Source organism: Callionymus lyra, chromosome 4 (assembly GCF_982586985.1).
Source record: "Callionymus lyra chromosome 4, fCalLyr1.hap1.1, whole genome shotgun sequence".
NCBI lineage: Eukaryota > Metazoa > Chordata > Actinopteri > Syngnathiformes > Callionymidae > Callionymus > Callionymus lyra.
The window spans coordinates 32835651-32854730 of NC_141821.1; the positions used below are offsets into that span (position 1 = coordinate 32835651).

Genomic DNA, 19080 nt, shown 5'->3' on the forward strand with positions numbered 1-19080 from the left:
AGAGTTTTAAGGATCAGGGAAATTTGAGTTCTTCTACGAGAGCCGGTCAGAATTCTCGCTGCAGAGTTTTGTATTTACTGCAGGCGAGACATTCCTGTAACAATAATCTGTGACAACGCGTCACGCAGATCACTTTAATTATATGCTATATATAAGTAAGTAAGTAATTAGTATTTATAGTGTAGTTTTCAAGACCACACAAAGGGTCACAAAGCGCTTAGAAAATAAAAAAAAATACCCAATAAAATAAATACTTAAAAGGTCAAGACAACACAGATAAGTTTCTAATTCTGTTTCAATTAAACTTTCCTATGACAATAGATGACAAAAACATTTTTATTCAAAAAGTTAAAAATTTTAATTGTTTTTTAATTATTTCATTCCCCTGGAGTGTAATTTGTCACTGAGATCAAGTAAAGATATCGATGTAACATCAAAAATACAAGATAAACCATTATAATGACATACTTTTTTATGATTCATGTTTTAATCTCAAACAGTGTTTGTAATTTTTTCCAGCAGTACATGTTTTATAATCAGTTTAATGTCCACATAATCAACACTTGTCATTAAGGGATTATCTCTAACTGCACTTGCTGGGGTCGCACACTTATGTGAATGGCTGATAAATAACTTACCAAACACCTGCCTGTGTCAAAGTCTACCCTTTATGTATGTTTACAGTCTTGTAGTCATTCCAATGCGATTCCAGGGATGTGTGTTTTGTAACCGTTCAGATACTTATGAAAGTGCTACACGTGTCATAGGGTTATAAATGTTATTCAAGCTTTTTTTTTTACCAACACAACTTCAAGCCACTCCTTGGATAATCAGAATGTGAGCATTCAAGAACAGATTGATTCCATGAACACGGGGGCGGAGTGTCTGGATGTCTATAACCTTTAAAATGACTCTTTCTTACTCAGTCTGCAGCTGAGCTACTCAACATTCATTTCAACGATGGCAGAGCACAGTATCTCTCACTTGGTGGCCATCTTACTGGCTTTGGCCTTCTTTGTAGCTGCAATGGTGTTTTCAGCTCTGGCAGCGCAAGGATTGTGTAAGTAGTGGTTACTGTAAGATTTACTTTTCTCTTCTCAATACCTTGATTACATAGATGTTTGCCACACTGCTACATTAATTCAACTTAGTTTGAAGAGGTTGATAAACCATTGGTATTATATATACAACTCCTGTGTTGTTCTCAGTATTATCTTGACTTTTAAAGTATATATTTTTATGAGTATTGTTCTGATTGTTTAAGCGCTTTGTGACCCTGGTCTGGAAAAGCGCTCTATAAATACAAATTACTTACTTACTTTTATTTTGTTCTTGACAGCACCATTCCTGGCAAGCACTGGAAACGTTTCAGATGAGTATAACACCCAGATCACACCTTCAGGATGGACGTTCGCTATCTGGTCCATTATTTATGCTTTCATGGCAGCGATTCTAGTCTACGCCTTCAGTGGACTGTGTAGAAAGTGAGTTTCCTTGCAAATATCTTCAGCCATAGTTGGCACCAATATCAACATTGGACTTCTTTGTTTACTTTCATGAACTTTTGTCTACTCTCCTTTGCAGAAATTCTTACGGCTATGTTTACTGCAGCCCGGCTGTTTTGCCACTTGCGTTTTTTGTAATATGGTGTCTCAATCTGACTTTGAACGTTGGCTGGCTGTTACTCTGGGACAGAGGGTAATTATAATATATCATCATCCATCTAAAACGAACTTGTTATACATATTCAAGAGACCATGAATCATATTTTTAATTTCAGTACTAAACATGAATGATTATTTTGGTCTTTCCGCCTCAGAATGATGATCGTCTCCCTGGTCTTCCTAATCCTGATCGTCCTGACCAACTACACGATGATCTTCTTCTCCTGCCATGGCCTCAGCAGTTACGGGGGGTGGCTCAACAAACACAGCAAAGTTGACCTGTGGCTTCATCGAATTGTTGTAAGAGAATTAAAATGAATCCCTTGTAGATGAAGCTTCTAAATGTCCCTCTTTTATATGCTCAACAGGTTCAGAACGGCATTGCCATATATGCAACATGGACAACAATTGCAACTCTAGTCAACCTGACCATCGTTCTAGTCAAAGACGCAAAATTGTCTCAAACGGATGCAGCCACTGTGTCGCTCTCTGTTCTGTCTGTAGTGCTTCTGGTGTGGTGAGTACAGGAGAGGCAGCCACTGAGAAAATATCTCTCAATATGTGCACTCATATGCCAATCTCGTCTTTAATTTAGGTTTCTCCTGGAGAACCTGGTTCTTGACAAACATGTGAGGTACATCCTCATCATCTACCCTGCTGTGATCTGGGCTCTGACTGGGGTTTTCACCAATAACTTTGACTCTGTGAATACCACTTACAACGACGCCTTTATTGGTAAGTATCCTCCAGTTCTCACAGGTTGGATTTTGTTTTTTTAGCATGTAATTATGTCATCACACATACAAAACATTCATAATGTTTTAGCTAAGACATGCCAAACAAAAAAAAAGGATCGATAAAATAATATTTTATAAAGTAATAATAAACCGAAAGAGATCTCAGGAGAGAATCGCCCTCCACCAACCCCTCCCCCTAACACATATTGTTATTTCTCCAGACAATAGTGTTTAGAATATTACTAAAAACCTTAAATGGACAACATGGAGCAGTGGTGTTCCGGAACACAACTTGTAGCAATGAGCAAGAACATCCATTGTTTGCTCTATCTGCGAGTGACACACCTTTACCTACACACCTTTACCTACACACCTTTCTAACAACTGTTTTTTGTTCTTCCTAACAGCTACACTCTTGGCTGCTGCGTGCGCTTTGTGCGTCACTCGGTTCGGATTGGTCATCTGGAGACATTTTAAATCACCTCTTCATGAAGATTTCGAAGCCACTATGATGCCAACAGAGATGGCTGCAAGCCAGAAAACTATATTTAAATAAAATATTATTAAGTAAGTAATTTATATTTATAGAGCGCTTTTCCAGACTAGTCTAGAAAGGCGCTATACAAATAGACATTATTATTATTATTATTATTATTAACAACACAGGAGTTCCAGAAAATCAAGGAAAAGCCCGTACTTATTATTATTTTTACACTGTACCTCCTTGTTATAGTATTTGTAAATCATTTTGTACATAATTCTCCTTTTAATGTTGGGACAGTTATTTTGTGTAAATATCTCAATTGGGTGACTTTTCTAAATTGACATTTGTTTACCTGCAAGCTTTCCACAGGATGGATAAGCCCTTGCTCGCGTGAAACTACATTTTTACTGTTTAACTGTTTACATATGTTTCGAAATGAATGACATGTAATTATGTTTTCAATTTAAGTTTGTAAATAAATATATTTTTCTTCATGTTATTGTGGTTTCATCATATTTCTACAAAACTGTTTTTGAATTCATTTAAATAAAATATTAAAATTTGGATATTTTTGAATTTTTTAAGTCTTTAAATCTAGAATTTATTTATATTGTATTTTATTCAATCTTTCTTTTCTATTTGTGTGTGTGCTTTGTGCTTTGTATTCCCTGATGCTACTGTTACTTACATTTCTCCTTGTGAGACTAATAAAGGAAATCTAATCTAATCTAATTATATTTATAATATGTTTGATCGTGATCTGTTAGTGTCTGCAATAAATACGATGTATTTTATGATCAAGATTACTGGTTGCTTGATCCAAAATGCAAAAGTAAATTGATTGAAGAAGGATTCACCATGTCAAGCTGCTTTTCTCTCTAATGGATTAACTGTCTGTCTGTTGATAACCAATTTGTGTATACTAATATATATTTATATTTTAATATATATATAATCCATGCGTTGTCTTCTCGTTAGACTCGTTTAGACGCTTCCGGACCAGAGGAGAGAAATCCTTTTAGGCTGTTGCTCCTAAGCTTTGGAACGATCTTCCTCTCTCTGTGTTTGATGATCTACTGACTCCTTCAAGAAACATCTTAAGACACTTTTATTTGTTCAGGCAAATTTTCTGGGACTCCTGTGTCTCTATGTTGTCTTGATCTTTTAAAGCATGTATTTAAGCTGTATATTGTTTTTGATTGTTAAAGAGTGTTGTGTTGTGACCCTGTTCTGGAAAGGCTTTACAAATAACCTTTACTCTACTTCACTTTACTTCACTTTACTTCACTTTACTTCACTTTACTTCACTTCACGTTACTTTACTTTACTTTACTTTACTTTACTTTACTTTACTTTACTTTACTTACTATACAATACGTTTATTAAATATGTATAATAAAAATAAAAGCCTTTGTGATTTTTACATTATTCTACATCATGTGATTACACGTAAGCCAAACATTTCAGTCTGAAACATTTGTAAATCCCTCTCAATAAATACACAAACAGAGAACTGTAATTTTAATACAGTCCATAGCTCTTGAACTGACAAAGGAACAGAAATTGAACGATTTTTTAAAGCAAACCCTATTTATACTTAATAACTCTTTAAAGTCTGGACAATTGTATGGCACTTTCACTCTCTTTTCGATATTTGATTATTTTCCTAAATCTACCTATGTCTTTAAGTTGTATTATTCAAATTAATTAGTAATTTTATTGTATCCAGATGTTAAACCGACCAGAAGTTTGATGTCTGAATCGATCCTTGACTAAGGCTGGAACACATGTTTCTGTTATTCAACATTTGTCACTCTGGTTAAACAGACTCATTAACTTTTTCCAATTAATTACACTTAATGCTTTTTAAATATGTCAATCTGCAACATTTGATTGTGCAAAACTTACTCCTCAACACCTCAGTCTTTGCCCTGAGTTAGCCCTTTATGGCGCTCCGTCACTGATAACAACATGCACGTGACAGTGTTGCTGGTCATAAAAACTCCCTTTACACAACTCACACACCCATAAAAGGGTTGTGAAATGTCCACAGGTGTATTTTCTATTTCATCTTGGATCTGAGGAGGGCCAGGACAGGTACCGTGAAGGAAGAGCTGACGGAGTTTGAGGTTGTGCGAGTCTTCCGCTATTTCTGAAGGTATTTCCGACTTGTCAAATGATATACATTATGTTTTAATGTACATTATGTTTGTGTATTGTGAGGTGTTTTCATGTAGCTGAATCTGTACCTGCTTGTGTATTTTGTTATTATAATGTTTTTGTTTTATCTATCAATCTATCTACTTTTCTTTTCTTTTAAATATAAAAATACTCAATTCTGAAATTATTATTTATATATATATTTATATTTTGTGATAATATACTGTATATGCGACTTTATGCTGTTAATGTACTCAATAGTCAGGACAAGTGCTCTTGTTCAATTCATGACATATTTGATCTTGTTGAAATGTATGTGGACATTAAGATTTGTTTAGTTAACGCATATTTAAAACTGTTTATTGTCTAAGACATTCTCGGAATGATCATTTGTTACAGTTGTCACATAAAAATGGCGAAACATAACCCAGGCCGCCTGGCTGCAGTCGTGGTGTCTCTTTTGGCCTTCGCCGTAAGTCTGGTGTTCAACGGACTGTCTGTCGTTGGAGAAGGTATGTTAAACTGATGATTTAAATAAAGATAAGATTACTATTGGTACATTTCTTTCTGCAGGTCCATTCAACAAGACCACGGCCAGTGTGTCCCAGGAGTTTGATACCGAGATCACACCTATTGGATGGACCTTCAACATCTGGAGTGTCATCTATGTCTGGCTTCTGGCGATGAATATCTACATTGTAGCAGGCCTTTGTAGAAAGTAAGTAACTTACTTAACCATTTGTCTCACACCTTACACAACTATGTTCATCTTTAGATACTCATTTTGAAACGATTTCTTTATTATCAGTGCATATTATGTAGCGTTTATGTTACATGTGTTCAATGACCTGAGTAAAATGTATTGTTTAGTTATTTATTTTATTATTAAACTTAGGTAGGGTTAGCGATGGATCAAGGCAGTCCCAGCCTCACTAGATAATGGACATCCAGGACAGATTGATGGTCTATTACAAAATAAATGAAAGTTCTTGTTGAACCAGGAACGGCTATGGCTACGTTTACTGCGCCCCTGCTGTACTACCGTACGGCTTCTTCATCAGCTGGTGCATCAACATCTGTTTCAATATCGGCTGGCTGCTGGTTTGGGACAAAGGGTGAGAATCCTTCAAAGGGTACAAGACATTCCTACTTTGTCATCCTATCACATTTTGTTGTGTTGATTCCTTCCACACTACAGGAACATGATTGCTGCAATGGTGTTTCTCATCCTGGTCATCCTCACAAACTACTCAATGATCTTCTTTATCTGCTACGGGCTTAAATCCTATGGAGCGTGGCTCAACAAATACCACAAGGTGGACCTGTGGCTTCTCCGAATCATTGTAAGTCTGACCTTCCGTGAGGAAATGTATTCCCCATAGAGGCCGTGGAAGAGCCACAGCTTCATGTTTAGATCAGAGAGTTGGTTAATATGAACAATTGAAGAATTACAATAACTAAATGCACATTAATGTCGTTAAATTCACTTGTTTTGAGGCATTGATTACTGAAAGCATTGGACTGACTACTGGATTCTGCTAAACTTCTGCAGCACGTTGTAGAATTTTGAAGAATAAATGTTTGGGTATTTGTTTAATTTTGAACAGGCATAATTGTGTGCAGTTCAACACTGTAACTAATATTTTAACAGTCTTCTTACATTACTACTTTACTTAAGCGGCCCGTCAGTCACCATGTGACCACCGAACTGCTTTACAACAGTGGGTCTCAGTCCACATGTGGATTGTTGTTAAAAATGTCTTTTTTCACAATGTTTCAATAACAATTTTCTAAGAGTGTCCCTGAAGCTCGGGGTGTGTATGCTCACCAACAAAATCAAGTGCATTTGAAAAATTGACTGGGCACCATTAATGTATGTTTCAGGTTCAGAATGGAATAATGATTTACACAACCTGGACCACCATTGCCACTCTTATCAATCTTGCAATTGTGCTGAGATATGAAGCAGATGTTTCCTCACTTGACGCTGCCACTGTCTCATACTCAACGCTGGTTTTCGTGTTGCTCGTGTGGTGAGTAACATTAAGTTAAAATTCACATCATGCAACACTTAAAACACTCCTTGGCTGCACCTTGGACCTTATCCATCACCTTTTTTTTTCTCAGGAGCAGCTTCATCCATAAATCATTGATTGTCATGAAAAATGTATTTTATTGATTTCCTGTTTTCTTATGATGTAGGTCTGTTTTGGAAAACACTTTACTTGAAAAACACATGAGATACGTGCTCATCACATACCCTGTCGTGATCTTTGCACTGGCTGGTAACATGGCTAAAAACTTTGATGATGTATCACCAAACCGGAATGGAATTCTCCTGGGTAAGATAGTATTTCTACACAACCCTTAATGTTTAACTGACAATTATTTAAATGAGACATATAAACTGTCTTTTATCTCTGCAGTTTCACTCTTGGCTTCAGCTGTTACCCTGTTTGTCCTTCGTATCATTTTGGTGATCTGGAGACACATCAAACAACCTCTGTACACTCACGCCAAGGCAGAGGACTTGGAGCCCTTGGACATCGTTAAGAATCAGAAAAAGTTATTCCGCTAAACATGTTGTCAATTACCAGGAAACATCTTGTGTTAATTAAATTTTATGTATTTATTACTTCCCCATTGAGGGTATGTTTTGTCTGCACTTGTTTTCCTGTCCAATTGAGCTCTGTGTTTTCAAGAAATTGAATGCTTAGTGATATGGTGGTTAAGATTTGTAGGAGTGCGTATGTGTGTTTGTGTGCGTATGTGTGTTTGCGTGCGTGTGTGCGTGCGTGTATGTTTGTGTGTGCGTGCGTGTATGTTTGTGTGTGCGTGCGTGCGTGTGTTTTATTGCATTGTATATTGTCTGTTCAGGAACCTAATTATATTTGTAAAACAAAAACACACAATCAATTAAACAGTGTGTATATGAAGCCATTCATCCCTTTATCCATTTTTTTCTCAACGTATTCATTTATTCTACTTAAAAAGAATATGAGAAGTGAAATGTTAAACAACCTTACCTAACCTATTTATAAATGTTAACACAATACTATACAGTGCTTTTCGAAAGTATTCAGCCCCCTTGAACCTTTCAACATTTCGCCACATTTCAGGCTTCAAACATAAAGATATAAAATTTTAATTTTTTGTCATGAATCAACAACAGTGGGACACAATCGTGAAGTGGAACGAAATTTATTGGATAATTTAAACTTTTTTAACAAATAAAAAACTGAAAAGTGGGGCGTGCAATATTATTCGGCCCCTTTACTTTCAGTGCAGCAAACTCACTCCAGAAGTTCAGTGAGGATCTTTGAATGATCCAATGTTGTCCTAAATGACTGATGATGATAAATAGAATGCACCTGTGTGTAATCAAGTCTCCGTATAAATGCACCTGCTCTTTGATAGTCTCAGGGTTCTGTTTAAAGCGCAGAGAGAACCATGAAGACAAAGGAACACACCAGGCAGGTCCGAGATACTGTTGTGGAGAAGTTTAAAGCCGGATTTGGATACAAAAAGATTTCCCAAGCTTTAAATATCTCAAGGAGCACTGTGCAAGCAATTATATTGAAATGGAAGGAGTATCAGACCACTGCAAATCTACCAAGACCCGGCCGTCCCTCCAAAATTTCATCTCAAACAAGGAGAAGACTGATCAGAGATGCAGCCAAGAGGCCCATGATCACTCTGGATGAACTGCAGATAACTACAGCTGAGGTGGGAGAGTCTGTCCATAGGACAACAATCAGTCGTGCACTGCACAAATCTGGCCTTTATGGAAGAGTGGCAAGAAGAAAGCCATTTCTCAAAGATATCCATAAAAAGTCTCGTTTAAAGTTTGCCACCTGGGAGACACACCAAACATGTGGAAGAAGGTGCTCTGGTCAGATGAAACCAAATCGAACTTTTTGGCCACAATGCAAAACGATATGTTTGGCGTAAAAGCAACACAGCTCATCACCCTGAACACACCATCCCCACTGTCAAACATGGTGGTGGCAGCATCATGGTTTGGGCCTGCTTTTCTTCAGCAGGGACAGGGAAGATGGATAAAATTGATGGGAAGATGGATGGAGCCAAATACAGGACCATTCTGGAAGAAAACCTGTTGGAGTCTGCAAAAGACCTGAGACTGGGATGGAGATTTATCTTCCAACAGGACAATGATCCAAAACATAAAGCCAAATCTACAATGGAATGGTTCACAAATAGACGTATCCAGGTGTTAGAATGGCCAAGTCAAAGTCCAGACCTGAATCCAATCGAGAATCTGTGGAAAGAGCTGAAGACTGCTGTTCACAAACGCTCTCCATCCAACCTCACTGAGCTCAAGCTGTTTTGCAAGGAAGAATGGGCAAGATTTCCAGTCTCTCGATGTGCAAAACTGATAGAGACATACCCCAAGCGACTTGCAGCTGTAATTGCAGCAAAAGGTGGCGCTACAAAGTATTAGCGCAAGGGGGCCGAATAATATTGCACGCCCCACTTTTCAGTTTTTTATTTGTTAAAAAAGTTTAAATTATCCAATAAATTTCGTTCCACTTCACGATTGTGTCCCACTTGTTGTTGATTCATGACAAAAAATTAAAATGTTATATCTTTATGTTTGAAGCCTGAAATGTGGCGAAATGTTGAAAGGTTCAAGGGGGCCGAATACTTTCGCAAGGCACTGTATATAACCAACAGAGGGTGCTCTTCCCAGCTTGTCGTTTTATTAAAAAAAGGTTCGGTTTTGCCCAAATCATAGTCTTCCAGGAAAATAATTACAGTCTACAAATTCTACATAAACAGTAATTTAATGTATACTAAGTACAGTCGAATATATTTTAAATTCCAAATAAATAATAATGAAGGTAGAGAAAAATAAATGCTTTCTTCACAAAGCCAAAGAAACGGGCGAAGTTCCTTTCAAGCAAAACTCAGGTCATCATGACCCTTGGAATTCAAACGCTACGCGGGTTGTTTTCAGACGCTATTGTTTTGTTTGCACAAACCTCTAGCGTTATTAAACTCAAATACAATATCCTTGCATCTATAATCGGCACATGATTAAACACAACATATTATCACTCTTTTGCTATGAGGAATACGTATACTGTCGCTTAAGACTAAATAAAAGAGTCCTGCGTTGTTCCTGGAGAGATGTAGCGAGCTAGGCTAACGTTAGCTTCCTGCTGTTTATGTTTGAGAAAATAGTCTTAACGGCGTTTTTTGCAAAAATGGCTTCTGGATATCAGTCACTGGTGAGTAAGTTTTAAATAATCTGTTTAAAACCTGTGAATGTGTGTATTGGCGTTAAAAGAAACAGCGTCTTTTATTATTTGAACAGGGATCATCGCGTATATCATGTTCTATGATCGTATCAGTGGAATAACATATTAGTTATTCTGTCACAAGTTAGTTATTCTTTCACGTGTTACTTATTCTTTCACATATGAGATGAGTTATTCCACTTCCTCTTCGGCTTTTGTTCTCTGAAGATGCAACCAATCTCTGGTCACATCTAAGTGAGACAGAAAGATACTTTATTGATCCATGGAGGAGAATTTATTCTGTCCAGCAGCACAAAAACCCCACATCCATTCATACAAACATCCAAGAATAAATACACGTTAAAACAAATAAATACAATCAATGAAATACATATACACGAAACATATAAACAGACAAATAAATAATTCAAAAGTTGGCAACAAAGGTAAAAAGTGCACATGAAGCATGAGGGTGAGATCTGTTGTAAAATCTAATGGCAGAAGGAACAAGGATGTCCTAAAATATTATGTACTGCAGTGCATGGAGGGAAGCCAGTTGCTATAGTTACTCATCTGAGTCGCCACGGTGTCGTGAATGGGTAAAAATGGGTATTACAAAGTAGTCTTTAGCATTTTGTAGTTATTATTATGATATTGCATTATTCACACGTGACAATTGTGCCAGTTGTTGTCAACGTTTAACGTATATTTAAGCTAATCTAATTTGCTCATTTATTCACTTTCACGTTTGTATTTTCTGCTGAAATTTGTCACTTTGATGTTTGAGGCAAATCATTTATTTTAGAGTTTGATCTGTTCACAGAAAAGACCAAGAAGGAAACTGTTTACAAACAAGGGACAGTAAGTGTTTTCTCCTCTTTTTTCAAAACATATTTTCCTGCACGCTAACTGTGTTTCCAACCTAACATGTCTTCAATCATCAGCGCATCTGAAAAGTGGGATAGAAACGGGTCATTTGAAGATGTTGAAAAAATATTTGATGACATTGGTGAGTCTACTGGTTCATTCATATTTCCCACATGTAGCTCACTCATTTATTTGTTTGTTTTCTTTTAAGATTCAGATGAATTTCCATCATTGATTCTTGATGCCTCAAATGAAAAGAAAGAAACACCAAAACAGAAGAGGCAGCCTTCAGTCAGCAAAACGGTACAAAGATCTGTGTGCATCAGAATCAGATTTTTTTTGTTGTTGTCAATGTTGTAAAACACAACACAGTAATTTTTGTGGTGAAATTACAGAATTAAAGAATGAAATAAAATGAGATCAGTAATGTTCACCTGGAAAGCCAAGACAAAAATATATGATAAATGTCATTTTTTGCTAAAAAAAAATAAATATATATATATATTTGGTACCTGTATCTTCTGTGCATTAAAATGTAAAACTTTTTCTTACGATTTAAGGCTCCTAAAAAGGATGTTGCGTCTGTTCTACCAAGTCATGAACTAAATATTGGTGAGTTATTTAACACATAGATCCTATAATCCTTTAAATAAACACAATATAAGTGCACTTTTATAAGGTTCTAAATGTGTCTGTTGTTCTTGGATCCAGAGGTTCCTTTCAGAGAACACGGTCCAGCAAAGACCTCCAGCCCAATCGAAAGAATCATTGCTGTAATTTGTGAACCAGAACACGAAAACACATTATCACCAAAGAACAAGGTCTCTTCATGGTAAGGCCATTTTCTATCCCAGTTAAAATGTTCTATTTTTTACTGTATAATTTTATTTTTTTGGTTATTTTTGCAGCAAAGGAGTTCCTGCCCATCGAGGAACACATAAAAAACAACACACATCGATATCAGTAATAACAACAAAGTAAGAAGTTAATGAGATGCCTTGTAATACCCACTTTTGTATTTATTTTGCCTTTGCCGTTGTCATTTATCTTTAAAATTGTTTGTATATTTCTTTCCCTTTATTGTATCTCTGTGAGCTAGTATTCCTGAATATTTTACTGAGTCATTTAAAATTGACACCAGTGTATTGAACTCGTTTTTTCTTTTTTTTTTCAGCGGGCCAAGTTCAGAAGAGTCCAACCCTGTGTCTGCGGGAAGCTCTAACAGCATGTGCCTGGAGAAAACACCCGAAAAAGTTTCACATCCAGGAAAGGAGATGACTTCATTCCTACAGAAGCTTAAAGAAGTTGGACAAGTCAAATCTACAATGTAAGGCTAAGAAATGGCAAACTATTTACCAATGTTTTTTCCAGTATACCTTGAAAAAAATATTGATTGAAATGTTGAGAAATGTAACTATATTTAAATCATATTTAAACATAATTTCCTAAAAGTAAAAACCAGCATTTATCACCTCCCTAAAGTGTATACTTCCAAGCATCCATTTTCAAATACATTTGAAAATTCTCTGTGCTCTTGTTTTACTATTACTTTCCAATTGAGTCTGATCATATATGTTGATGGAAATGGAAAAGATATGTTATTAAGGTTTGTAAGCATTTTCTTCATTTCCCCCAGGTCCAAGAAACAGTGGACACCAGTAAAAGTCCCTCCACCTGAGCCTGATGAAGATTTCATGATTATGGATATCGATGTTCCACTTAGGATTACTATCCCAAAAAGAAATGCAACAAGTAAGAAAAAGAGCAAAACATCGAGCCCCAAGGAAAGTAAGAGTTCACAAAAACCTGCCCAAAATGAGGAGTTCCTTGACACGGACAACAAAAGTCCTAAAAAGAAGGGGAAATTGTTAAAAAAGCAAACTACTCAAGTGGAAAATGTGAACAGTGACAAACCATCTAAAAAACCCAAACAACCCTCTAAAGAGACCAACACAGCAGAGGACGCTCCTGAAACTGCTGTTGGAAGCAAGCGAGAGAAATTAAAATCCAAACAAACAAACAAATCATCTCAAGCCAAAGGATCAAAAACGGTGAAAGTAGTGAAAGAAACAAAGAAATCACTAAAGAAGACGAGCAAACAAAAGCATACTAATGAAGATAAAGACAATTCAGATTATGTTGAGGGAAATATTCAAGATCCAAGGAGTGAAATGCATCATCAAGAAGACCAACCTGCTGTTTCAGGTAAGAACAGTTTCTTTGTTTTGCTCCGACTAAATACTCATGTTGCAATAGTATCTTTGCTTAAAATAGGTTGATTATTTTAATAGAAGGTAGTCTCTCGTTTATGCTTGATTTTGTTTTTCTAACTTGATGAGTTGAAAAAGTGCTGATCCGTCTGTAGCCCAAATAATGACACGTGAGAGCTTTTCTGACACTCAAACTTGTGTTTACCCAAGATGAAGGCAATGGGCTTGTTTAAGAGCAAGCTTGAATTATCGATTTATTGGTATGCTACAAGGCTTTATTGTATTATTTATTTATTGTATTAACCCCAGAGTTGGAGGGTGACAACTGAAGACTCCTTTCGTCAAGCTGAACTGTGTTCTGATTCTGTCTCTTTCTTGTTGCTTCTAGCTGTTAGACTATTTTGAAGACCTGGGGTTGGACTACACATGTACCCTCTGGTTCTGCTGCAGTAAAACATGCAAAACAAGATACTAATAATTGTTTATTTTCTCAGGAGACCAACTATCGCCAGAACTCAAAAAACACCAGCTCGGTCAAAAGACCAGCACACCGATCCAGGACCAGGCCAACCGTGATCCGCTTCCATCCATAACCAGAGGGACACGCTGCAGAAAATCTCCTGGCGACTGGTGGAAGGTTGGCATCTCAGAGGAGGCAGAAACAAACTTCTCGCCTCCACAACCGATTCACACAAAAACAATGAAACCTTCAGAAGGAAGGAAAAAAAAAACTCTTAAAAGAGGTCGGAAATCACAGAGGCCACTTGGGGGCGCTCCTCAGACACCTCTAAGTGCAAAGACATTGAAATCCTTGAACAAATTGAAAGACATTTTCAAATCAAACCCCAAGACTCCCAGAGCCACGCCTAACATAAAGTAAGATGACAACATTCTCCTGTTCTGTTCTCTTGTAGTCCCTGTATTTACTGTTATTTTGTTACAGACTTGCGGACAATGCAGGCCAGTTGCCTTTAACGGACTCTAAAGTTCCCTCCAGAGAGAACAGTTTCAGGAGTGAACAGGAAATCATGCAGGACGAGATTTCTGACGATGTTGGCCAAAAACATGGTCCTTCAAACAACACGTGAGCAACACTCGCTCTGATGGTTTGAATGTTCAATATTGATTCCAAGTTGTCATTTCTGTTGCCCAGGTTTAATGTTCTTATAAGTGGACCGTCAAACAAGATGGATCTGGAGGCGCTGGAGGAAGCAAGTATGTTGTCAAACAAACAAACAAACCCAAACTTTTATTTAGACTTAAACGCTATTTACTGTTTTATAGACAAGTTGGCCTCCTAAGTAGTGATTCTTAAAGCTTTTAATTAATCTGAAAATGTCTGTATATCCTCTTTTATATACTTATATAAATATCCTCATGCATTTTCTTTTACTTAAAAATGTTATAATTAGAAATGTGTGTAATTAATTTTAATTGTGAGGCTAAAGCCTGTCCCAGCATCTTTAGGTTTTAAAAACCTGCTCTGTCTGCTGTAGGTCCTTTATCACAAATGGCTGCTGCTGTGTTGTCCGTGTCAGATCTCTGTGCTCCGCCTCTCAAGCCTATGTTGCTGCAGCCCAACGACAAACGCAACCTCACACAATGGCTTAGGGATCTTTGGCCGGCGCCAACCAACGGTAGGAGAAACATTTGAGTTTTTTTTACACTCACAGATTCTCTTCTTGTGCAAGCAACACACACGATTAATCAAGAGGTGTCGCATGTTGTAAAACATTTTTTTAGTTCAAAATTAATGAAGCCTTCAAAGAGAAAATGGGCATTTATTTAAGACAAGTACTGCAAACAGCAACTCATAAAATAAAAAATAAATAAAAAAGCGAGAGAAAAGTCCTTTGACAACAAAGGATAAAAACATTGACGAGTTAAGAACAAACCAACTGCTTAGAAATATTTCCAAGATGCTCAAAATATTTCTGATACTTTGTTCTGTTCTGTCACTGGAGAAGAGATTGATCGCGCAAATGTATCTTTTACTAATTGAAATGAAAATTTTGACCGCGCTGTAATTAAGATAAAAAGATGATGAATGGCTCCATTGGATCTCTTTGACAAGTAATTCATCTTTTTTAGCAGCCGTTTCCACTTGTTCTCAACTTCCCCAAATCAAACTCTCAGCTCATCCATCTTTTATAAACATACAAGTGGCAAACACGATGTAGAATTCTGTCGCAGTGCTACAGTTGAGACGCACGTTTCTACTTCACAGAAGGTTGGGTTCCTTTTAAGATTCTTATTCCAAGAGAGAGTTGGTTCAACAGGTGCTAAAAGATCAGTGTTTAGTGGGATTCATTCTCCGTGTGTAGGTTCTTGGGATGTGACCTTGGAGGACTTTGAGTGGTTCTTCTATCAAGACCGAGCGCTGGGCATCGCTGAGGACTACAACAATGGGACCATCTCCAATGGAAAGATGATTCTGGGCTCCTATATGAAGAAACCTCTGTGGGTGGATCACAGCGCCACCACAGTGAGTTGCTTCATTCATATGCGTCCTGACTTTTCTCTATAACGATTTGTTTCCTTGGTTATTGTTTAGGTTTTCCACGTGTTAACAAGTTCTGTGAAGGTGATGGTGGACCTCACAGAGACCTGCAACACACCGGGTCACTCCTTGGTTGCACCGTGCGGTAGGAATCACTGCAACAGACACACTCACACATGTATAGATGCAACACATGTACTTTATATGACTGAAAGGTCAGAAAAAAAAACATCATCACTCTCTCAGACTTGCTTATCTTTGATCCACCAGGTCATGCCTACAGTATCGAGAACCTGACATCCCAGCCTGCAGCTCTGTTCTACACCAGGGTAGCCGCGAGTCCAGACTGACCAGAGGGCTGACCGATCTATGAACTTATCCTTCTAAAAACATGGTGTATAATTGGCTTGTAAATATTTTTCTTTGCTGTAAAATCAGTTTTTATCCATTGATATGTGTAGTTTTATTTGTTATGATTTTCAGAGAAATGTTTTATAGGATGATGTTGTCAAAGAAGAGCATAGAAACTATTTAACTCCTTTGATTTGGGCCACATTGTGAATGATGGCGCTGCCCTTCACCCAACCCAAGTTATCAGGTGTCTGATTTTCAATAAAAATCTTTCAACTCTGCTGAAGATGTTGCGGCGTAAAGGGTTATTGGTCCAAGATATATACAGCCGATATGTTGCTTTGTGAATTACCTGCTGGGCTTCGACCCACAGTTAATAAAATCCATCATCCCGTTGACCTGGTCTGGGTTCACTAATTTCCAGTCGACAACCTCTTGGTTTCTTCTTCTATAAAGACTCATTAGAGAAGTTTGGAAGTGAATTGAGTCCATGTCAAATCTGTTTACTTTGGTTCTTTACATTAGTGGTTCCTCTGTGTCGAATCAAAACTCAACAACCTCAAGCAGTAAAACGATATTCCGCTACCTAATAGCTAATTGCTCTCGGACAAAGAAACCTGATTTTGCATTTTATCATTAAGATGGAACAAAAAAAAATGATAATCCAGACAAAATACCCTTTTTTCACACCGAGATCTCCATTTCTTGTCTGTGAGAATCAAGACGATAATTGGTGACAAGCCCTTTAAAAAGGTCAACCATGTTCAAGTCGGACCAAGTTCAATTAATGAGCTGTTCTTTGTTCTGCAAGGCTCCAATCATGAGTGAAATGTGAGGAAACCAACACAGACATGAACTCTGAATTCACTCTCAAGTCCCAAAACAAGACACAAGTAAAAGTGCAAAGTCAGCATCTGTGCAGCAGTTTATTCTCCCACAATGATGATTTAATGAAGCCGTGATGCACAGATGAGTCCATACAGGGCACTTGAGAGTCACGAGGCTCCAGGAGAGCGAGCGTGTGCTTTGCTGCCTCACATGAGATGATGTAAATAACTAGAATATTGTTCTGCAGCAGTTTTTTGTTTAGATCTGCTTAAAGCAGCAAATAACCCTATTCTACGACTACAGTTTATTAACAAAACAAAGTGTATTCAAATAAATAAGATGAAATATTTGTCTATGTTGCAGAAGTTTCTGAACACAATCACCTGGGAAATCTTGACATTGTTACTTCAAAAAAACACTTGCTTACATTCAATTTTCTGCAGTGTCTGCCCTGGTAGGAATACGCTTCTTCACCGAGACAATATAAAATTATAAATCCACCCTGAACATGGCTTTAGATGCATCTTTATGTTTTACATCCTTTCATGAAACAACCTTTACTGTGGACCTGGGGTCTCATGAACTAAAAAACCTTTATTGAAATGAGTACACCACATTAATTAATTTATTTGAACTTGATCTACAGTTTTTATTCATTAATTTAAAACCAACAAAAAATACGGATCACACATAGGGGCAGACAATGTTGAAAATGTTATATATTATACACAGATGGACATTTACACGAATACTTAACTCACAGAGACAATCAGAGGCTTTTTAGAAAGATCTGAAATTGAAGTTTTCTCAGAAAGAAAATCACAGTCAAGCTCTGAAAAGTGATGACGTTCATTATACAACATATTTTTTGTTTTCTTGCGTGACATAGCTGATAAAAAACACGTGGTAGAAAAGTCATATGGTCATAATCAACGAAGATAAACATGGTGGTGAAGTTTGTGAATACTTTGGCATCCACATACAGGTATGTACGTATGTCTTCCTGCAGTTCTTAACATGGCCACTAGGTGCCGTCATAGAGTCACAGCAGATACGTGACTGCTCTGATGTCGGCGGGAGACGCGCTTTTGCAATTCCATTTAATTCTAAATACATACGAACCTTGCCGTAAAAAATATGTTATAATGTAAAAAGTAGAACACAATCTGAGTTATAGCTGAAGTCATGGGAAAAAAAATCAACACCGAAAGTAATTTTAGATAAGAAGGTGTGCAGGTTAACATTAGATCAGGTTGTATTAATCCCTCTATATCCCCACTGAGAATTGGGTGATGACGTTACCTCATGCTTGGGAAAAGATATCACCTACAAACTTCACATTTGGGTGCTTGCTTTATTTTAATTTTTTGCCAGTGCTCTATGGTCAAACTGGCAGCAGATTAGCAGTCATTTGAGTCCAGAAGTCCAGAAGTAAATCACGTTAATAAAAACTTTTCAGACGTTCAAAGACAAAAGCTTTTCAAAGTTCAAGCTCCATAAGTCAAAGTGACTTCAGGCGTTAAGTGAGATTTCCTTCCTTTTGTCGACGAGCTTTTGTGAGTCTCTGCAGACAGTCTGTGATCAACAATACCTGAACAATTGCAGGTCCAGATGAATGGCAGGAAATCATTTTGTCCTTTTCCACAGTTGTTGAGCAGGAGGGGTGACAGTCAGGTGAAACACAGCCGCATTAAAACCTGTTGTTTTCTTCCTGTTTTGCTCTAGGTTTCCACCTTGATGTACTCTCACCACAAACCCACAAAACCATTTGTTTTCGGGCCTTCGGGTCACCTTGACCCTGAGATAAGTGTTTGTAGTTTGTTCATTTGATTTAGCATTTGTAAATCTGTTTTAAACTTTTAAAAATATGTTTGTAGAATAAAATAAAATGAAAATATTTTCAGGGATTGTAAATGCATTTGAAATAATTTTGTACATTTATATCAGAGTTTGTACATTTATTCTTACACTTCTATAGAGTTTGTAAGACCTTTTCCACCAATTTATATAATTGAATT

The 19080-nt window shown here is 37.1% G+C and overlaps 3 protein-coding genes across 5 annotated transcripts; all 3 read left to right on the forward strand.

The window, feature by feature from the left end:
- Positions 1-960: 960 nt before the first annotated feature.
- Positions 961-2957, forward strand: LOC148082652 (uncharacterized). Its single transcript, XM_087790227.1, has 7 exons — positions 961-1060; positions 1340-1484; positions 1585-1698; positions 1820-1964; positions 2033-2181; positions 2260-2399; positions 2809-2957. The coding sequence occupies exons 1-7, from the start codon at positions 961-963 to the stop codon at positions 2955-2957; spliced, it is 942 nt and encodes a 313-aa protein (XP_087646353.1).
- A 2500-nt stretch (positions 2958-5457) lies between these two features.
- Positions 5458-7623, forward strand: LOC148082653 (uncharacterized). Its single transcript, XM_087788261.1, has 7 exons — positions 5458-5557; positions 5619-5763; positions 6047-6160; positions 6244-6388; positions 6930-7078; positions 7248-7387; positions 7472-7623. The coding sequence occupies exons 1-7, from the start codon at positions 5458-5460 to the stop codon at positions 7621-7623; spliced, it is 945 nt and encodes a 314-aa protein (XP_087644387.1).
- A 2398-nt stretch (positions 7624-10021) lies between these two features.
- On the forward strand, positions 10022-16580 carry LOC148082654 (uncharacterized). 3 transcript variants are annotated; one of them, XM_087788262.1, is made up of 16 exons: positions 10022-10297; positions 11130-11167; positions 11251-11315; positions 11385-11476; positions 11734-11785; positions 11885-12005; positions 12082-12150; positions 12348-12500; positions 12810-13378; positions 13878-14259; positions 14327-14467; positions 14537-14598; positions 14880-15020; positions 15708-15868; positions 15938-16028; positions 16154-16580. In XM_087788262.1, the coding sequence occupies exons 1-16, from the start codon at positions 10235-10237 to the stop codon at positions 16231-16233; spliced, it is 2280 nt and encodes a 759-aa protein (XP_087644388.1). In that variant the 5' UTR covers positions 10022-10234; the 3' UTR covers positions 16234-16580. The 3 variants fall into 3 exon arrangements, with proteins under 3 accessions (XP_087644388.1, XP_087644389.1, XP_087644390.1); XM_087788263.1 differs by having other exon boundaries at positions 14922-15020; XM_087788264.1 differs by lacking the exon at positions 12082-12150.
- The last annotated feature ends 2500 nt before the right edge of the window (positions 16581-19080 follow it).